Source organism: Phoca vitulina, unplaced genomic scaffold, assembly GCF_004348235.1.
Source record: "Phoca vitulina isolate PV1807 unplaced genomic scaffold, GSC_HSeal_1.0 scaffold64, whole genome shotgun sequence".
Classification (NCBI taxonomy): domain Eukaryota; kingdom Metazoa; phylum Chordata; class Mammalia; order Carnivora; family Phocidae; genus Phoca; species Phoca vitulina.
In genome coordinates, this window is record NW_022589767.1 from 9,098,547 (window position 1) to 9,114,942 (window position 16,396).

At 37.2% G+C, this 16,396-nt stretch overlaps 1 protein-coding gene and 1 long non-coding RNA gene across 4 annotated transcripts in view; one reads left to right on the forward strand and one right to left on the reverse strand.

Moving 5' to 3' along the window:
• Window positions 1-4,835, reverse strand: part of SLCO1A2 (solute carrier organic anion transporter family member 1A2) — a 41,119-nt gene extending 36,284 nt beyond the window's left edge. The window contains exons 1-2 of one of the 3 annotated variants that reach the window (XM_032391831.1): window positions 4,692-4,835; window positions 4,228-4,349 (exon numbers count right to left, since the gene is read on the reverse strand). In XM_032391831.1, coding sequence (XP_032247722.1) covers window positions 4,228-4,287 — 60 coding nt within the window. In that variant the 5' untranslated portion in view covers window positions 4,288-4,349; window positions 4,692-4,835. Of the gene's footprint in view, window positions 1-4,227; window positions 4,350-4,459; window positions 4,582-4,691 lie in introns of those variants that run through there. The other 2 variants (XM_032391830.1, XM_032391832.1) reach the window with 2 other exon arrangements.
• LOC116624162 overlaps window positions 1-16,396 on the forward strand; it is a 63,353-nt gene that overhangs the window by 32,527 nt on the left and 14,430 nt on the right. The window contains exons 6-7 of the long non-coding RNA XR_004297835.1: window positions 7,822-7,908; window positions 12,281-12,393. This is a non-coding gene — a long non-coding RNA (uncharacterized LOC116624162). The remainder of the gene's footprint in view (window positions 1-7,821; window positions 7,909-12,280; window positions 12,394-16,396) is intronic.

Below are 16,396 nucleotides of genomic sequence, written 5' to 3' on the forward strand. Positions count from 1 at the left end.
AAATCAAGGACAACTTAACAAATAGAACTATTGTGATCACCAAAAGCTAGTATGATCTTACTAAAAATGTGGAAAAGTCAAAATTTTGATAGTTTTATTAAATTAGAAAGAAACAGACTTAGATTTCAATAGAGGGCTTGGCAAATGAGTGTTATACACTGGGTAATAGTATAATTAGGTAGATTAAGCACTGCTTCAAGACCAACAAATTAGTGATGAATAGATTTAGGTTGTCCTGAATGGTGGTTTCCAACCCTATGCCATAGGACTTTTTCCTTGGTCCCACTTAAAGATGTTTCCTGATGACAATTCCATCCTTGGAGACAATTCAGTCTGCTCTCTAGCCAGCATACTCAAATCCTTAAAATCTTCACCCCTCCACCTTTCACATTCCCAATCTTGAACCAACCCCACAATTTATATTGCACCTGCACATTCCCTTCAAAATTATTCACAATCTTTTCTATTTCTCAGTCTTCAAACCAGTCAGGTGCTTTTCATGACTAGCAAATGATCTCCACAATGTCATCATCAAACTTACCTCCATCTCTGCCCCTCTAATTCCCCTCCTGCCTTTAAAGGATAGGTGTCCCTTTTCCAGTACAATAAAATTCCTCCACCCGTGCTTTTGAACCCATTCTACCCATTTGAGATCATGATTTATCAGTAAATACTCTATCCTCTATGTTCAATCTCACGCCCTTTACTGCCTCTCTCCCTACTAATTTATAAATATATTCAAGATATTTGTCTTTAAAAAATTTTATTTTTTCCCTAACCCCTGATAGTTGCTACTTCAGCTACCATCAGGCTGTTTGGAAGAATAATCTAGGTTTATTGTCTAGACTCTAACCTTCCATTCACCCTTTAGTTTCCTAATGTCTGGCCTCTCCTGAACTACTCCACAAAAGGTCAAAAGCAACTTCTTAGTTTCCAAGTTCAGTAGATACTTCTTAGTCCTCAACTAACCTGATGTCTCTGATTCATTTGACCCCGCTAATCTCTTTTCTTCCTGAAATTCCCTCCCCCCATGCATACGTATATGTCCATCTGCCTGCTAGACTCTTTCTATTCAGTCTTCTCTTTGGTCAACCCCTTCAGGATTTGTCTTGTACCTTCTACTCTTTGTGCTATATGTGCTCTCCCTAAGAAATCTCACTTATTCCCGTAGCTTTCCCTATCATCCATATGCTGAAATCTCTCAAATGAACACACAGTTTAGCTAAGACAATTGCCAGCATTACTTAGTTGCCTCTAGTCTTGTCCACACCTACACTCCCTCCCCTTGCCACCACCACTAATTTGGAGTTTAGTAAATACCTGTCAAATGAATTAATAAAATGCATAACTAGCATGTGATTTCACTTCCTAAAATGTTTTAGTGATTTCCTACAAGCAAAAATCTCTATTTTTTTAGATGGCAAACGGTGTCTCATCTATATGTCAGTATCATATCCTGCTGCTTGTCCCTGGACATAATGTTCTACTTACAGTTTCTTAATTCACCATGCCATTTCACATCTCAGTGCCTTTTACAGGATGGCATTCCACTTGTAAAGTTTTTCTTCCCCTTATGCATCTGATAAATGCATACTCTATCTCTATTATCAACTCTATCATCGTTTCTAATGTGGAGCCTTCCTGTCTCTCTGCTCCCCAGGCAGCCTTGACTACTCACTCGTTACCTACCTGCTGTGTACTGTCTCTATTATAGCTCTTATCACAATGCACTTTATATATAAGCTTGGATGCCTATAACCTCCTCCCTCACTATACTGTGAACAATTCAAATATAGGATCCATATATTATTTACCTTTGTATCTTTGGTGTCTAGTAAATGCCTAAAGAATACTAGGCACTCAATACAAGTTTGTTGAATGAATGACAGATGAAATATTCAAAAACATCCTGAAGAAGTGGTCAGAGCTCAAAGTGGGCTGAATATAAGATGAAATATAATAGGATTAAATAAATACTCCTAAGCTGAGTTGGCTGTACCAATTCATTTGGAGAAATCTGAATAGAAATTTATGGAAAAAGAACTGGGAAATTTAAGTATAAAGCTCAATATGAGTCAAAACCATTACATGGCTGAGAAGATAATATGGCTATAACTCCAGTTGTTTATTCTTTTATAGTAAATGTCATTTGTAGAAACTGACTCCACACTATAAATCTTTGCAGAGCACATGATTGAGAATATAAAATTTTCATATGGTTTTATAATTCAGGTTTTATATTTAAAAGTCAGGTCTACAAAATAACATATGAATCATATTTGGGAGAATAATTTATTTTATTTTACACTTTAAGAAAGGAAACTAGATGAATCATGACCCCAATGTTCTTTCCTAAAACACCTAGATGGGTTGCCTAAACAGTTTGGTTCTAGTCACAAAGTGAAAGCAACCAGTGGCTATTATGACTCATGTCTGGTGCAAAATAACCTCTATGTTTATGAAGCTATCCTACTAGCATTTAACAGTAATGCCCAGAGTTTTAGGCAAACTTATTGAGGACAGTCCTCTCATGCTTTCTAAAGAATTTTGTTTAATATGCATATTTCTAAGTTCAGAAAAGCAAAAAAAAAAAATCTGGCTATTAAGCAGTTGGTGCCCAGCTTTACCTGATAGACTTGTCCTCTTAATATTTTGCCATAACATGAACATCAGTATCTAATCTTGCCAAACTCCAAAGTAAGCAAATATTAAATTAAGAGCAATTATTTATAAATAACACCTGACTTGACTTTTATTTTTTTATTTAAATTCAATTAGCCAACATCATTAGTTTCAGATGTAGTGTTCAGTAATTCATCAGTTGTATGTAACGCTCAGTGCTCATCCTATCACGTGCCCTCCTTAATGCTCATCACCCAGTTACCCCATCCCCCCACCCACCTCCCCTTCAGCAACCCTCAGTTTGTTTCCCAGAGTTAAGAGTCTCTCATGGTTTGTCTCCCTCTCTGATTTCTTTCCGTTCAGTTTTCCCTCCCTTTTCTTATGATCCTCTGCACTATTTCTTACATTCCACACATGAGTGAAACCATATGATAATTGTCTTTCTCTGATTGACTTGACTTTTATACACAAATGCTATTAATTTTTTCTTCCAAGTTTTTATTTAAATTCCAGTTAGTTAACATATAATGCTATCAATAATAATAGCTAATATTTATTGAATGTTTATAATATTCTAGTAATTTTTCCAAGTTTGTAAAAAGGAAAAAAATCCTATGAAATAAGAGTATTGTTGTTAGCTTTTTCAAATAAGAAAGCGGAGGCACAAAGAGGTTAAGGAACTTGTCCAAGGTCACCTGGCAAGTATGCAGTTGAACCTAGGTATGAACACGGGGATCCTGAGCCTAGATCCTTATTTTTAACACTCAATTTTAGAAGAAGAAGATGAGAATTGGGGGACAATTTAAGAGGAATTTTTAAAATAATTAATATGGCATTTTAGGCAAAAGTAGTTTTCTAGATCTAGATCATAATTCTCCACTTTTATGCACATGCGTAGATGTTCCCTACATGTGTGTGAAGAGAAAACAAACTTTGATAGGGAGAATATTGGTGGCAGTTTAAGTCTGGAAATCACTTGCGGGCACTAGCTGTAGAATCCAGACAAATTTCCAGATCCCTTGGTTTAAAACAAATTCAAATTTTCTTTGAAGGCAAATGGCTTTGAAGTTATATGAAAAGAATTTGCTCTGAAATAGGCAAGAATACCAGAAACAGCTAACAAAATGGGCATTATTCTTACAGAGAATGATTGATATGTTGCCAAAGCTTGAAGTAAACATTTGTTTTACTGGCTTGTTGTGAAGTAATCATTGCATGCAGATAGACAAAGCATTTCTGTCCATTGAACCATTTTCTAGGAGAGACCCCCATACTCCTCTGGACTACAAACCCTACAAGGGTGAGCATTAAAATGGCCTTTTGATACAACAAATTAAATCCTGGTGTAATATATTATGTGCCTGAAAACTTTAACACCTTATCTTCCATTTAAGTTCCTCAAAACCATTTCTGATTAAATTGCCCGAATCAATAGCCCTATTCAACCCTCAGTTTAAAACAAACCTCAGCAAAGCAAGAAATTATCAGTATATCAGGTAATGTGACATTAACATTAAATCACTTCATGTGAGCAACTTTACAAGCTCTAGGTTAAAAAAAAAAAAAGGTACATATACATATATCCACACACACACGAGTCCATACCTTCAGCTTGGAAAGACATCTTATTCTATGGGTTTCAATTCTTTTCTCAATTTCTGCCATGTTGTTCTTCTGAGTGTTCCAAGGTATTTAGGTTTTAAATCTTGATATTTCTTATTTCTATCCTTTTAAAGGAGACAAAAATCTATTAACTGACAAAATCATAAATCGTCATTCTTTTGAAGAAAACACGGAATCTGAGTAACAATCAGATTCCATTGTATTACAAAAATACCTGAGAAGCTTTGATTCAGATCTAGAAGAAAATAATGACGTTAGAGAAGATTTAGTTGCTAATTTTCCATTGAGAAAGTTACATCAAATAACTTTAGTTACTCTTTAGTGAGATTAAAGATATTAGAATAATTTGCTAGGTCCCCATGCAAAATAATGACCACGTGGTTAAAACAAAGCTTTTCATTTCTTTAGCCAAACAAATAGAACCAAAGTGAGCTTTTTGGACTTACATGAAAATGCTGCTTTTAAGTACACAAAGACTTTGATTTGTGTTTGTGCTAAAAATCTGCTTCAGCAAGCCTACCAAGGCTCAAAAATCTCTATTTGGCCAGGCTCCCTCTTCAAGTTCTTTGCGTTCCAAGACTTCCCTGGAGTCTCAGGAAGGGAAACGTTTTCTGGGGCACTGCTGATTCACGGAAACCTGGGGAGATATGGAATTTTAATCATGGAAATAGCCTAAGTAAAAATAACAAATAATTCTATGATCTGGAAAAGAATCCTACAGTTCCAAGTTATAATGTGAGGTTTAGAAGAAGACCAAACATATAAGTGGAGATCTATATGCCTACACATATAATAAATACAGATATATGTGTATTTACACACATATATATTACATAGGCACACATTTTTATATGTAAAACGAAAAGATGAGTTAAACTATTAAATTCTACTAACCTTTTGTCAAAGATTTTGTCTGCTTGTGTCTTGAAACTAGGGCCTTATTTTGCACCAAAACCGAAGTGTTTCACTCGGACAATATTTATTCTAGTAAATCTACTTCAAGTTGCCAGAATGATACCTTAGTAGTATCCCCAGCATTAATATATTAAAATCTTCTGAACAATATCCATTTAACAAGTGACCCTTAGTGCACTAATTTATAAAACCTAATTGCTTTGCCTCTATACATTTGCTGAATCCCACTTCCCTACACACATTAAGGCAACAGCCACTGAACAATTATGTATGAGCTTAGTTCTCTTTACTCATCTTCTCGCAGACATAACAAACATTTCTTGAAAGTCTGCTATGTACCAACCATAGGGCTAAGCACAGGATTTTAGCTGTGAACAAGACAGTAAGCTGTCCTATAGACAATATAAACCAGTTAGAAAGGTGTAAGCCTCTGTGGAAAGTACTTGGACCCAGATCGCAAGGAACTTATGTTTTTATTGAAAAAGGTAAAACTTTTAAATAAAACACATTAGAATACAACTGAACAGCATATGACCAAATACAAATTGTTTGGTATGTAAGTGGTGAAAACTTGGTAGATCATACGTGAAAATTATTAGAGACAGTCTTGGCAAATCTGAATAGCATACAAATGAACTCATGCTGAAATCCTCCCCATAAAACGCCAAGTCACCTTAATTACAGAGCAAGTACATGGCACTAGTTTTGGAAAAACCAATAGATAGGGTTAATTTTTCAAAAGAATGGGTACTGCTAGTCTTTGGTCCTCGTTTGTAATATATCTGCTTTTATCACAAACCTCTCAACTGTCCTCATTTCTTCCTTCTCACGATTTAGAATCCAGTCTTCCTCCTCTCTTTTTTTCCCTTCTATTCTCCTTGCCAATATCTGAGCCCAATTATGGTCACGCAATTAAACAATAAGAGAAGGAGAAAACCTATTCCTCTCCCATGTCTAAGTTAGCTTCACTCTTTTTAGTGGCTAAAGTCATGACTATTCTAAATGCCTATTTTTCCTATGCGGCAACCACAGGACACAGAATGTAGAGTTAGTGACACAGAAAATCCCCACAAACAGGAATTCTCTAGTTCCATCTCTGCATTGTGATACTATGTACCCATCTTGAGCAGTTTTTATCACCATGCCTCAAAGATTTGTTCAAAATGTGTTTATTGTCTTGAGAAAAGTTTTATAAACAGTTGTCTTGACTGGGGTAAGAGGTAGTTGTTTGAAGCTAAGCATCTGGAAGGAATTAAATGTGATTGAGTTAACACTAAACGTTCCCTAAAACATTCTAGCTTTTCAGACACATTTTAAAAATTTTCAAGATTTTTTTAAAATTTATTTATTTGAAAGACAGAGAGAGACAGCAAGAGAGGAAACACAAGCAGGGGGAGTGCGAGAGGGAGAAGCAGGCTTCCCGCCGAGCAGGGAGCCCGATGCGGGGCTTGATCCCAGGACGCTGGGATCATGACCTGAGCCGAAGGTAGACGCTTAACGACTGAGCCACCCAGGTGACCCCATTTTAAAAATTTTAATGGAGGAAAATAAATAAATGAATCAATAAAATCTATTTATTTAAAAAAATTCATGAGGGCGCCTGGGTGGCTCAGTTGGTTAAGCGACTGCCTTCGGCTCAGGTCATGATCCTGGAGTCCCTGGATCGAGTCCCGCATCGGGCTCCCTGCTCGGCAGGGAGTCTGCTTCTCCCTCTGACCCTCCCCCCTCTCATGTGTTTGCTCTCTCATTCTCTCTCTCTCAAATAAATAAATAAATAAATCTTTAAAAAAAAATAAAATAAAAAAATTCATGAAATCCAATAGTTAATGTCACAATCACTGTTGAGTACTTTGGCTCCAAATCAGGAAACGCACCCGTTGTTTCTTCATATCCTCGTGGCCCTGCCAGTGCCAGTCATGTGAACAGACCCCTTTTGTTAGCACAGTTTTGTTTATACAGTGACTTCTGCTCCTGGGACCACAATGTCACCAACAAATCCCCATCAATCATTACTGTTAATGAAAACAACTTGCTCAAGTTTTATTAAGTGTAGAAGCATTTTCCTTCTCTAACTCCTTCTCAGCATTCAAATGGGGGCAGGTAATTCTTTAGTATGCATTCTTGCACAAATGTGGTTGAGTTTCTTCCATGCCTACTCATCACAACCCTACTGGGGTTCTTTGTTTTTGTTTTGTTTTGTAGCTGTGGTGAAAGCACATTATAGAATTGTTAACTAAATGTATATTTGGGGTCATTGGACCTCTAGAGTTTTTTCGTCTTGCATGACTGAAACTCTATAACCATTGAATAGCAATGCTCCTGGTTTTTGGCACCCCTGGGTTGTCAGCCCTTAGTGATATGTCTCAATCACAGAAGAATACAATGTTTTACAAAACAAATAAATGGTCTTGTTTGTGCCTTTCCCCCAGTGTTAAGTATCTAGACATAGTTTTTTATTACTATAAGTCACCAGGGGGAAATACATATGTTTAATTTTACATTTTTCTATACTATTGAATTAATAAAAATAAAGGCTTTCCTTTATCATGACAAAACTAGTCGTACATACATGAAGAAGACCTAAGAGAACATCCTTCCCCTGGGAGAAAAAAAAGAGAGGGCTGCACCAGCAAAAATCTTATGAAAGTTGTTTATTTCCAGAATCTTCAAATCACTCCTAACTCTGCAAAAAAAGAACAGCCTCTTGGTGGTATCCAGCTGAAATAATTGCAGCCAATACCAAATCAAGTAAGTGCCAATAAGACCAAAAAAAAAAAAAAAAGAAGAAGCAGCAATAACTCTTTGTGTGATGCCTTCCAAATTATTTTTCTTCTATTAGTTCAGTTTCATCTGAAATCAAAAAATAAGATAATGGATTCTGCAAATCAGCCTTACAAACATAGGCATTATTTTACTTCCTACATTCAGAGGAGGAACCAGGAATGCATAACTTCAGGCAAAAGTAGAGGAGAAACTTAACTGAGTCATAGACTAATACATTGATTACACCATTCAAAGCAAAGAATGGAACACACAAAAACACAAGCACAAAAATCTCCATCAGCAATCCAGGAATAAAAATACCTACCCTGTTACTTTGGATAACATACTGTCTAATTCTGGATAACAGACCAAGATGTGGAAAAGTAAATCTGAAACCTGACTTCTAAATCTTTAGGAGGACTGATTGTAAATATCGTCAGTGTTTTATCCCATGCCAAGACATTCTAGAGAATGATTAGGTAATTATGAGAATAGCCATTGTTTTCCACACTTGCAATTTTTTTAAAGATTTTTTTATTTTAGAGAGAGAACACAAGAGCATGAGCAGGGGCGGAGGTGGAGGCAGAGGGAGAGAATCTCAAGTGGACTCCCTGCTGACCTAACTGAGTTCAAGGCCTGGCCCCAGCTTGATCTCACAACCCTAAGATCATGACCCTGAGATCATGTCCTAAGCCGAAACCAAAAGTAGGAGGCTCAACCAGCTGAGCCACTTGGGCACCCCTTCCACACTTGCAATTTAAACTCTTTCATTTCTTCAGATTATTATCCCAATTCTTTTCTTCCTTTTGCCTGTATAGACCTAATTTTGGATACAAAAACATGTTCCTTCATTAAAGTCTGGCATGTAGATACTGAGTTGCTCCTTTTCCTCATAGAGATAAGATTTTATGTTTATAAAACTCCCCAAATAACTGAAAATCCAATAAAATGTTTCTATTTTTCCCCAACCCATCGATTTATGTATTTGTTCATTCACTTTAATGGAGGCAGCTAGATATAGTAAAAATGTCATCACTTGAAGCCCAGTTAGCGAATTCTAGTTTAGTTGTGAGTTGTTTAAACTCTTGGAGCCTATTTTTCCTTACCTAAAATGTGGGATAGTTATGTGTTTATGCCTACCTAGCAAGATTGTTAATGAAGATTGAGTTATAAAATTTACATAATGCTCCTTGTGGGGTTGTTGGAATGAAATAGTTACTCCATAGATGGCAATGATTATTATTCATTCATTCCCCAAATATTTATGAAGACTCTACTGCATTCCAAGCACAGTGGTTGGTGCTAGGAATACAAAGATGAATAACATATGTGCCTGCTCATAAGCTATTGGGAGAGATAGATAATTAAATGATAATCATAGCCAGCTAGTGCCATAATGCAGACAATTTGACCTAAGTACTGGGAAGAGGCAATTAATGAAAACTTTTTGTTTGTGTATTCATTTGGAATACCATTTGAGTACAGCACAATAGTTTAAGTACTTGGGCTTTGAAATGAAGCCCAGCTGGTTTGAAAGCTTGTTGTTAAACTAGCTGTGTGATTTTGTACAAGTCACTTTAATCTATCCACACAATGAAGACAGTCTCTATCTTTCCTATCAGCCAAGGTCCAGACAGGAAAATAGAACTCATGACAGGTAGTTCAGTAAAAGAATTTAATATGGAAAACCACTTATAAAAGTATCAGAAGAGTTTAAAAGCCAAACTGGGCAAATGGTGTGCAATCCAGAGATTTATACCAGTAAGAAGTTACTCCCACGCTTAAGGCTGAATCAAAAAGGGAAAAGGCCTGAGCTGTAGGACCAAGAGTCCTCAAGGATATACAGCCCCTGCCAGAGGCACCACCTACAGAGGGTAGATATGCCTTGGCTTTTCTTCTCTTTACAAAAGTTCAGAAATAACAGAAGTCAAACCAATGAATCACTGAAGTAGTAATTAGTAAAAGTTTACTGTGCACACACCAAAAAAAAGAAAGTTTGCAAAACCAGGAGCACTCAAACCAAAACATGGAATGAGGCTCAGGAGTATATTATTATAAAGCATCTTATATAGTAAGAAAACAGTTACTGTTTCATTTTTTCAGTAGTTGGTCAGAATATTAGAATTTTCTTAAGTGATAGTGAATTGGTCAGTGGTTACTTCATATCAACTTTATGGAAAGAGTTTAAGTTTTCCTTACAATTTCCAGAAGCATAAGCAAGAAATTACCCACATCCAGTTAGTCTTGCAAAAATAAGCTAAGTTAAGCTTTATTTGTAACAAGTAAACTGGTTTGTCTGCTCCAGGAATTTCCAAGGCTGATCTTGTTTCTTTTGATTTTAACAACTCCAGTCTCACATCAATACCTGTCGTTGACAAACTAACAGGAAATCAGATGCAAGAGAGCCTGGGAAATTTAGTTTTCAGAAGTTAGTGTCTTGGGATACAGAGAGGATCAGAGAATAGGAGGCAGAAAAACAAATAACCAATTCAACCACAATCAGCTGCAGTAGAATTAAGATAAAATGTAATAAATGTATAACATGATGTGAGCACACAATCAGCATTCAGTGAAGGGTAGCTATTTGTATTACTGGATAATATACCTTCAATCATTAATGCTCTAAATTCTTAGTAATAGACACAGGAGATTTAACTAGTCACATAATTGGCCAGCTCTCGACATTACATACACAAACATTGCAGTCTCTTTGTGATACCCAAGAAGACATGAGGCTTTGCACCAAATGAACCGATTTTCAATTGACTCCTACATTAATCAACTACTTTTACATCATGTAAGCACAGTTGTGGTCACCAAATCTTCACTTGGCAAGGCATATCCAGCTTATTCAAGTTATATGTGGGGAAAATGTCCAAAGAGATCTGAGATACACAGTCTGAGTTACCACTACGTGCTTTGTCAGAGTGCTTCAACAAGCAAGGTTTTAAAGGACATTAAAGTCAGAAGTAAAACCTTTCCAAGGCAGATAGAATTCCATTGGCATGACACGCCTGTCCTCTCCGTAACCTCACTTATTCCGTGTGAGAGGGCTGTGATGATCCAAGGACTTACTTGGGGAAGCTTATGTATCTGGTGGCCACCTGTAAGGAGGCATGCTTGCCAACAGAAGTAAGCCACATCCCTCGTACCAGCTTGTTCAGTACTGGAAGTGATATTTTGGACTCTCCCTGTTATACTTCTCTGTCTTATTTTTCAACTGACTCACAATTAGGATGAGGGGGAAGCTGGTATTAATTGATATTTATTTATTGGACACTCTTAAAGACCCCGACATGCAAGAAAAGCATGGAAAAGCAGATTTTCCTAAAGGGCTATAACCAGATTGGAAAAACATAAGATCTATTATAATATATACAATGTGGTACCACTTTTTTGTAAAACTATATATAATTAGAGACAAAAATATAAACATTATATACTACTTTCTGTATTATAGGCACTATTCTAGAAGCTTTATAGATGTCAATCCATTTGATTCTCATAAAACTCTATGACGTCAATGTTATCCCAACTTTAAAGATGTGGAATTAAAGCACAGAGAGGTCAAGTAAATGTGTGCAAGGACACACAGCTTATAAGTGTCAGAGGCAGGATTGAGAACCATGCATTCTGGCTTTAGAGACTACTTTTCTTTTTAAAGATTTATTTATTTATTTGAGAGAGAGAGAGTGGGAGAGAGAGAGAATGAGAGAGAGAGAGAGTACGAGCAAGGGGGAGGGGTAGAGGAGAAGTAGACTCCCCACTGAGCAGGGAGCCTAGTGCTGGATTAGATCCCAGGACTCTGGGATCATGACCTGAACTAAAGGCAGATGCTTAACTGACTGAGCCATTCAGACATCCTGACTTTAGAGGCTATTAACCATTACCCTAATCTGCCTTTCCACCATGGTGTGTGTGTGGGGGGTGTGTGTGTGTGTGTGTGTGTGTGTGTGTGTTCATGTGTTCACTGTTGTATTTTTTAGATAAAATACTGAAAGACCAAAACCAGAATCTTAAAAGTGGTTATCTCTGGATGGGATTATGGTTGATTTTGTTTTGTTTTTCCTTTGGAAATTTCTGTGCTGTTTTCTACAAGAATGGTTATACCTTTTTTATTAAAAAACAAAACAAAACAAACAAACAAAAAAAACCACAGAGGAAAAGAATGCCCATCATTGGAATTGATTTTTTTTTTTTAATGTCATATGAACACAGCACATTTCTAATCCATGGTAATGTTCCATTCTTAACTACTATTTTTTTCTTGCTTCTCTAATTATTTTGCTTTCACTAAGAACTTTTGTGTGTCTCCTTTTTCTCTCCCTTCTCTTTGATTATTTGGGCTTTAATTTAGCTAAACAACCGAAGGCATCCATAATTTCCCTGACTGGAGCCACTGAAAGACCTGGAAGGCACCTGGGGTAGCTATGCAGAACTTCCTACTGGATGTGGTTACAGGCCATAAAGGTATCCATTCAAATCTCTACTTTGGGATTAGTAAATAAAACAATTGTTTAAGTTTCGAGCCCTAAATACGTATCAAGCAAGAGGTTCGGGACTAGCATTAATCATATGATTAGGCGCCTGACTGGCCTCTCCTTCAGGTTACCCCTTAGCTGAATTTGTCAGCATGGAAGCTTGGATCATTAGACAATTTTAAACTATCTTTATTTGTGGTCATATGCTGTTTTATTTATACCTCTAATGGGCCACTGAATAAAGACAGGAAGCTTGAAGAGCACTGCTGTTAAAATATAACTTAATGGGGAGCATTAAAAAATAATGATGTTATAGATTTCCCTCAAGATTATCTTCATTGGATCAGTTTCATTCATCTAATCAAAATTTTTGCCTAGTACCTTATTTTATAGTCCTATTGTTCCTAAACCAATTTTTGAAGAGGAATAATAGATGAAGAATTGAATCTAGATGGACTTTTTCATGCTCAGAGAAATATCTGCACATAATAACATAAAAGCCATTCTCTTATCTCCTTAATTTAAAAGAAAATTCAAACATTATAAAACTAAGCTTACTGATTTTTTTTTTAATTTTTTTATTGTTATGTTAATCCCCATACATTACATCATTAGTTTTATATATAGTGTTCCATGATTCATTGTTTGTGCATAACACCCAGTGCTCCATGCAGAACGTGCCCTCCTCAATACCCATCACCAGGCTAACCCATCCTCCCACCCCCCTCCCCTCTAGAACCCTCAGTTTGTTTTTCAGAGTCCATTGTCTCTCATGGTTCTTCTCCCCCTCCGATTTCCCCCCCTTCATTCTTCCCCTCCTGCTACATTCTTCTTCTTCTTTTTTTCTTTCTTAACATATATTGCATTATTTGTTTCAGAGGTACAGATCTGAGATTCAACAGTCTTGCACAATTCACAGCGCTTACCAAAACACATACCCTCCCCAGTGTCCATCACCCAGTCACCCCATCCCTCCCACCCCACCCCCCACTCCAGCAACCCTCAGTTTGTTTCCTGAGATTAAGAATTCCTCATATCAGTGAGGTCATATGATATATGTCTTTCTCTGTTTGACTAATTTCGTTCAGCATAATACCCTCCAGTTCCATCCACGTCGTTGCAAATGGCAAGATCTTATTCCTTTTGATGGCTGCATAATATTCCATTGTATATATATACCACCTCTTCTTTATCCATTCATCTGTTGATGGACATCTTGGCTCTTTCCACAGTTTGGCTATTGTGGACATTGCTGCTATAAACATCGGGGTGCACGTAGCCTTTCGGGTCCCTACTTTTGTATCTTTGGGGTAAATACCCAGTAGTGCAATTGCTGGATCATATGGTAGCTCTATTTTCAACTTTTTGAGGAACCTCCACACTGTTTTCCAGAGTGGCTGCACCAGCTTGCATTCCCACCAACAGTGTAGGAGGGTTCCCCTTTCTCCGCATCCCCGCCAACATCTGTCATTTCCTGACTTGTTAATTTTAGCCATTCTGACTGGTGTGAGGTGGTATCTCATTGAGGTTTTGATTTGGATTTCCCTGATGCCGAGCGATATTGAACACTTTTTCATGTGTCTGTTGGCCATTTGGATGTCTTCTTTGGAGAAATGTCTGTTCATGTCTTCTGCCCATTTCTTGATTGGATTCTTTGTTCTTTTGGTGTTGAGTTTGATGAGTTCTTTATAGATTTTGGATACTAGCCCTTTATCTGATATGTCATTTGCAAATATCTTCTCCCATTCTGTCAGTTGTCTTTTGGTTTTGTTGACTGTTTCCTTTGCTTTGCAAAAGCTTTTTATCTTGATGAAGTCCCAATAGTTCATTTTTGCCCTTGCTTCCCTTGCCTTTGGCGATGTTTCTAGGAAGAAGTTGCTGCGGCTGAGGTCAAAGAGGTTGCTGCCTGTGTTCTCCTTTAGGATTTTGATGGACTCCTGTCTCACATTGAGGTCTTTCAACCATTTGGAGTCTATTTTTGTGTGTGGTGTAAGGAAATGGTCCAGTTTCATTCTTCTGCGTGTGGCTGTCCAATTTTCCCAACACCATTTGTTGAAGAGACTGTCTTTTTTCCATTGGACATTCTTTCCTGCTTTGTCGAAGATTAGTTGACCATAGAGTTGAGGGTCCATTTCTGGGCTCTCTATTCTGTTCCATTGATCTATGTGCCTGTTTTTGTGCCAGTACCATACTGTCTTGATGATGACAGCTTTGTAGTAGAGCTGGAAGTCTGGAATTGTGATGCCGCCAGCTTTGCTTTTCTTTTTCAACATTCCTCTGGCTATGCGGGGTCTTTTCTGGTTCCATACAAATTTTAGGATTATTTGTTCCATTTCTTTGAAGAAAGTGGATGGTATTTTGATGGGGATTGCATTGAATGTGTAGATTGCTCTAGGTAGGATTGACATCTTCACAATATTTGTTCTTCCAATCCATGAGCATGGAACGTTTTTCCATTTCTTTGTGTCTTCCTCAATTTCTTTCATGAGTATTTTATAGTTTTCTGAGTACAGATCCTTTGCCTCTTTGGTTAGATTTATTCCTAGGTATCTTATGGTTTTGGGTGCAATTGTAAATGGGATCGACTCCTTAATTTCTCTTTCTTCTGACTTGTTGTTGGTGTATAGGAATGCCACTGACTTCTGTGCATTGATTTTATATCCTGCCACTTGACTGAATTCCTGTATGAGTTCTAGCAGTTTTGGGGTGGAGTCTTTTGGATTTTCCACATAAAGTATCATATCATCTGCAAAGAGTGAGAGTTTGACTTCTTCTTTGCCAATTTGGATGCCTTTGATTTCTTTTTGTTGTCTGATTGCTGTGGCTAGGACTTCCAATACTATGTTGAATAGCAGTGGTGATACTGGACATCCCTGCCGCGTTCCTGACCTTAGGGGGAAAGCTCTCAGTTTTTCCCCATTGAGAATGATATTCACTGTAGGTTTTTCATAGATGGCTTTTATGATATTGAGGTATGTACCCTCTATCCCTATACTCTGAAGAGTTTTGATCAAGAAAGGATGCTGTACTTTGTCAAATGCTTTTTCTGCATCTATTGAGAGGATCATGTGATTCTTGTTTTTTCTTTTGTTAATGTATTGTATCACGTTGATTGATTTGCGGATGTTGAACCAACCTTGCAGCCCAGGGATAAATCCCACTTGGTCGTGGTGAATAATCCTTTTAATGTACTGTTGGATCCTATTGGCTAGTATTTTGGTGAGAATTTTTGCATCCATGTTCATCAGGGATATTGGTCTGTAATTCTCCTTTTTGATGGGGTCTTTGTCTGGTTTTGGGATCAAGGTAATGCTGGCCTCATAAAATGAGTTTGGAAGTTTTCCTTCCATTTCTATTTTTTGGAACAGTTTCAGAAGGATAGGTATTAATTCTTCTTGAAATGTTTGGTAGAATTCCCCTGGGAAGCCATCTGGCCCTGGGCTTTTGTGTTTTGGGAGATTTTTGATGACTGCTTCTATTTCCTTAGTGGTTATAGGTCTGTTCAGGTGTTCTATTTCTTCCTGGTTCAGTTTTGGTAGTTGATACATCTCTAGGAAATCATCCATTACTTCCAGGTTATCTAATTTGTTGGCATAGAGTTGCTCATAATATGTTCTTATAATTGTTTGTATTTCCTTGGTGTTGGTTGTGATTTCTCCTCTTTCATTCATGATTTTGTTGATTTGGGTCATTTCTCTTTTCTTTTTGATAAGTCTGGCCAGGGGCTTATCAATCTTGTTAATTCTTTCAAAGAACCAGCTCCTAGTTTCGTTGATCTGTTCTACTGTTCTTTTGGTTTCTATTTCATTGATTTCTGCTCTGATCTTTATTATTTCTCTTCTCCTGCTGGGTTTAGGCTTTATTTGCTGTTCTTTCTCCAGCTCCTTTAGGTGTAGGGTTAGGTTGTGTACTTGAGACCTTTCTTGTTTCTTGAGAAAGGCTTGTATTGCTATATACTTTCCTCTTAGGACTGCCTTTGCTGTATCCCAAAG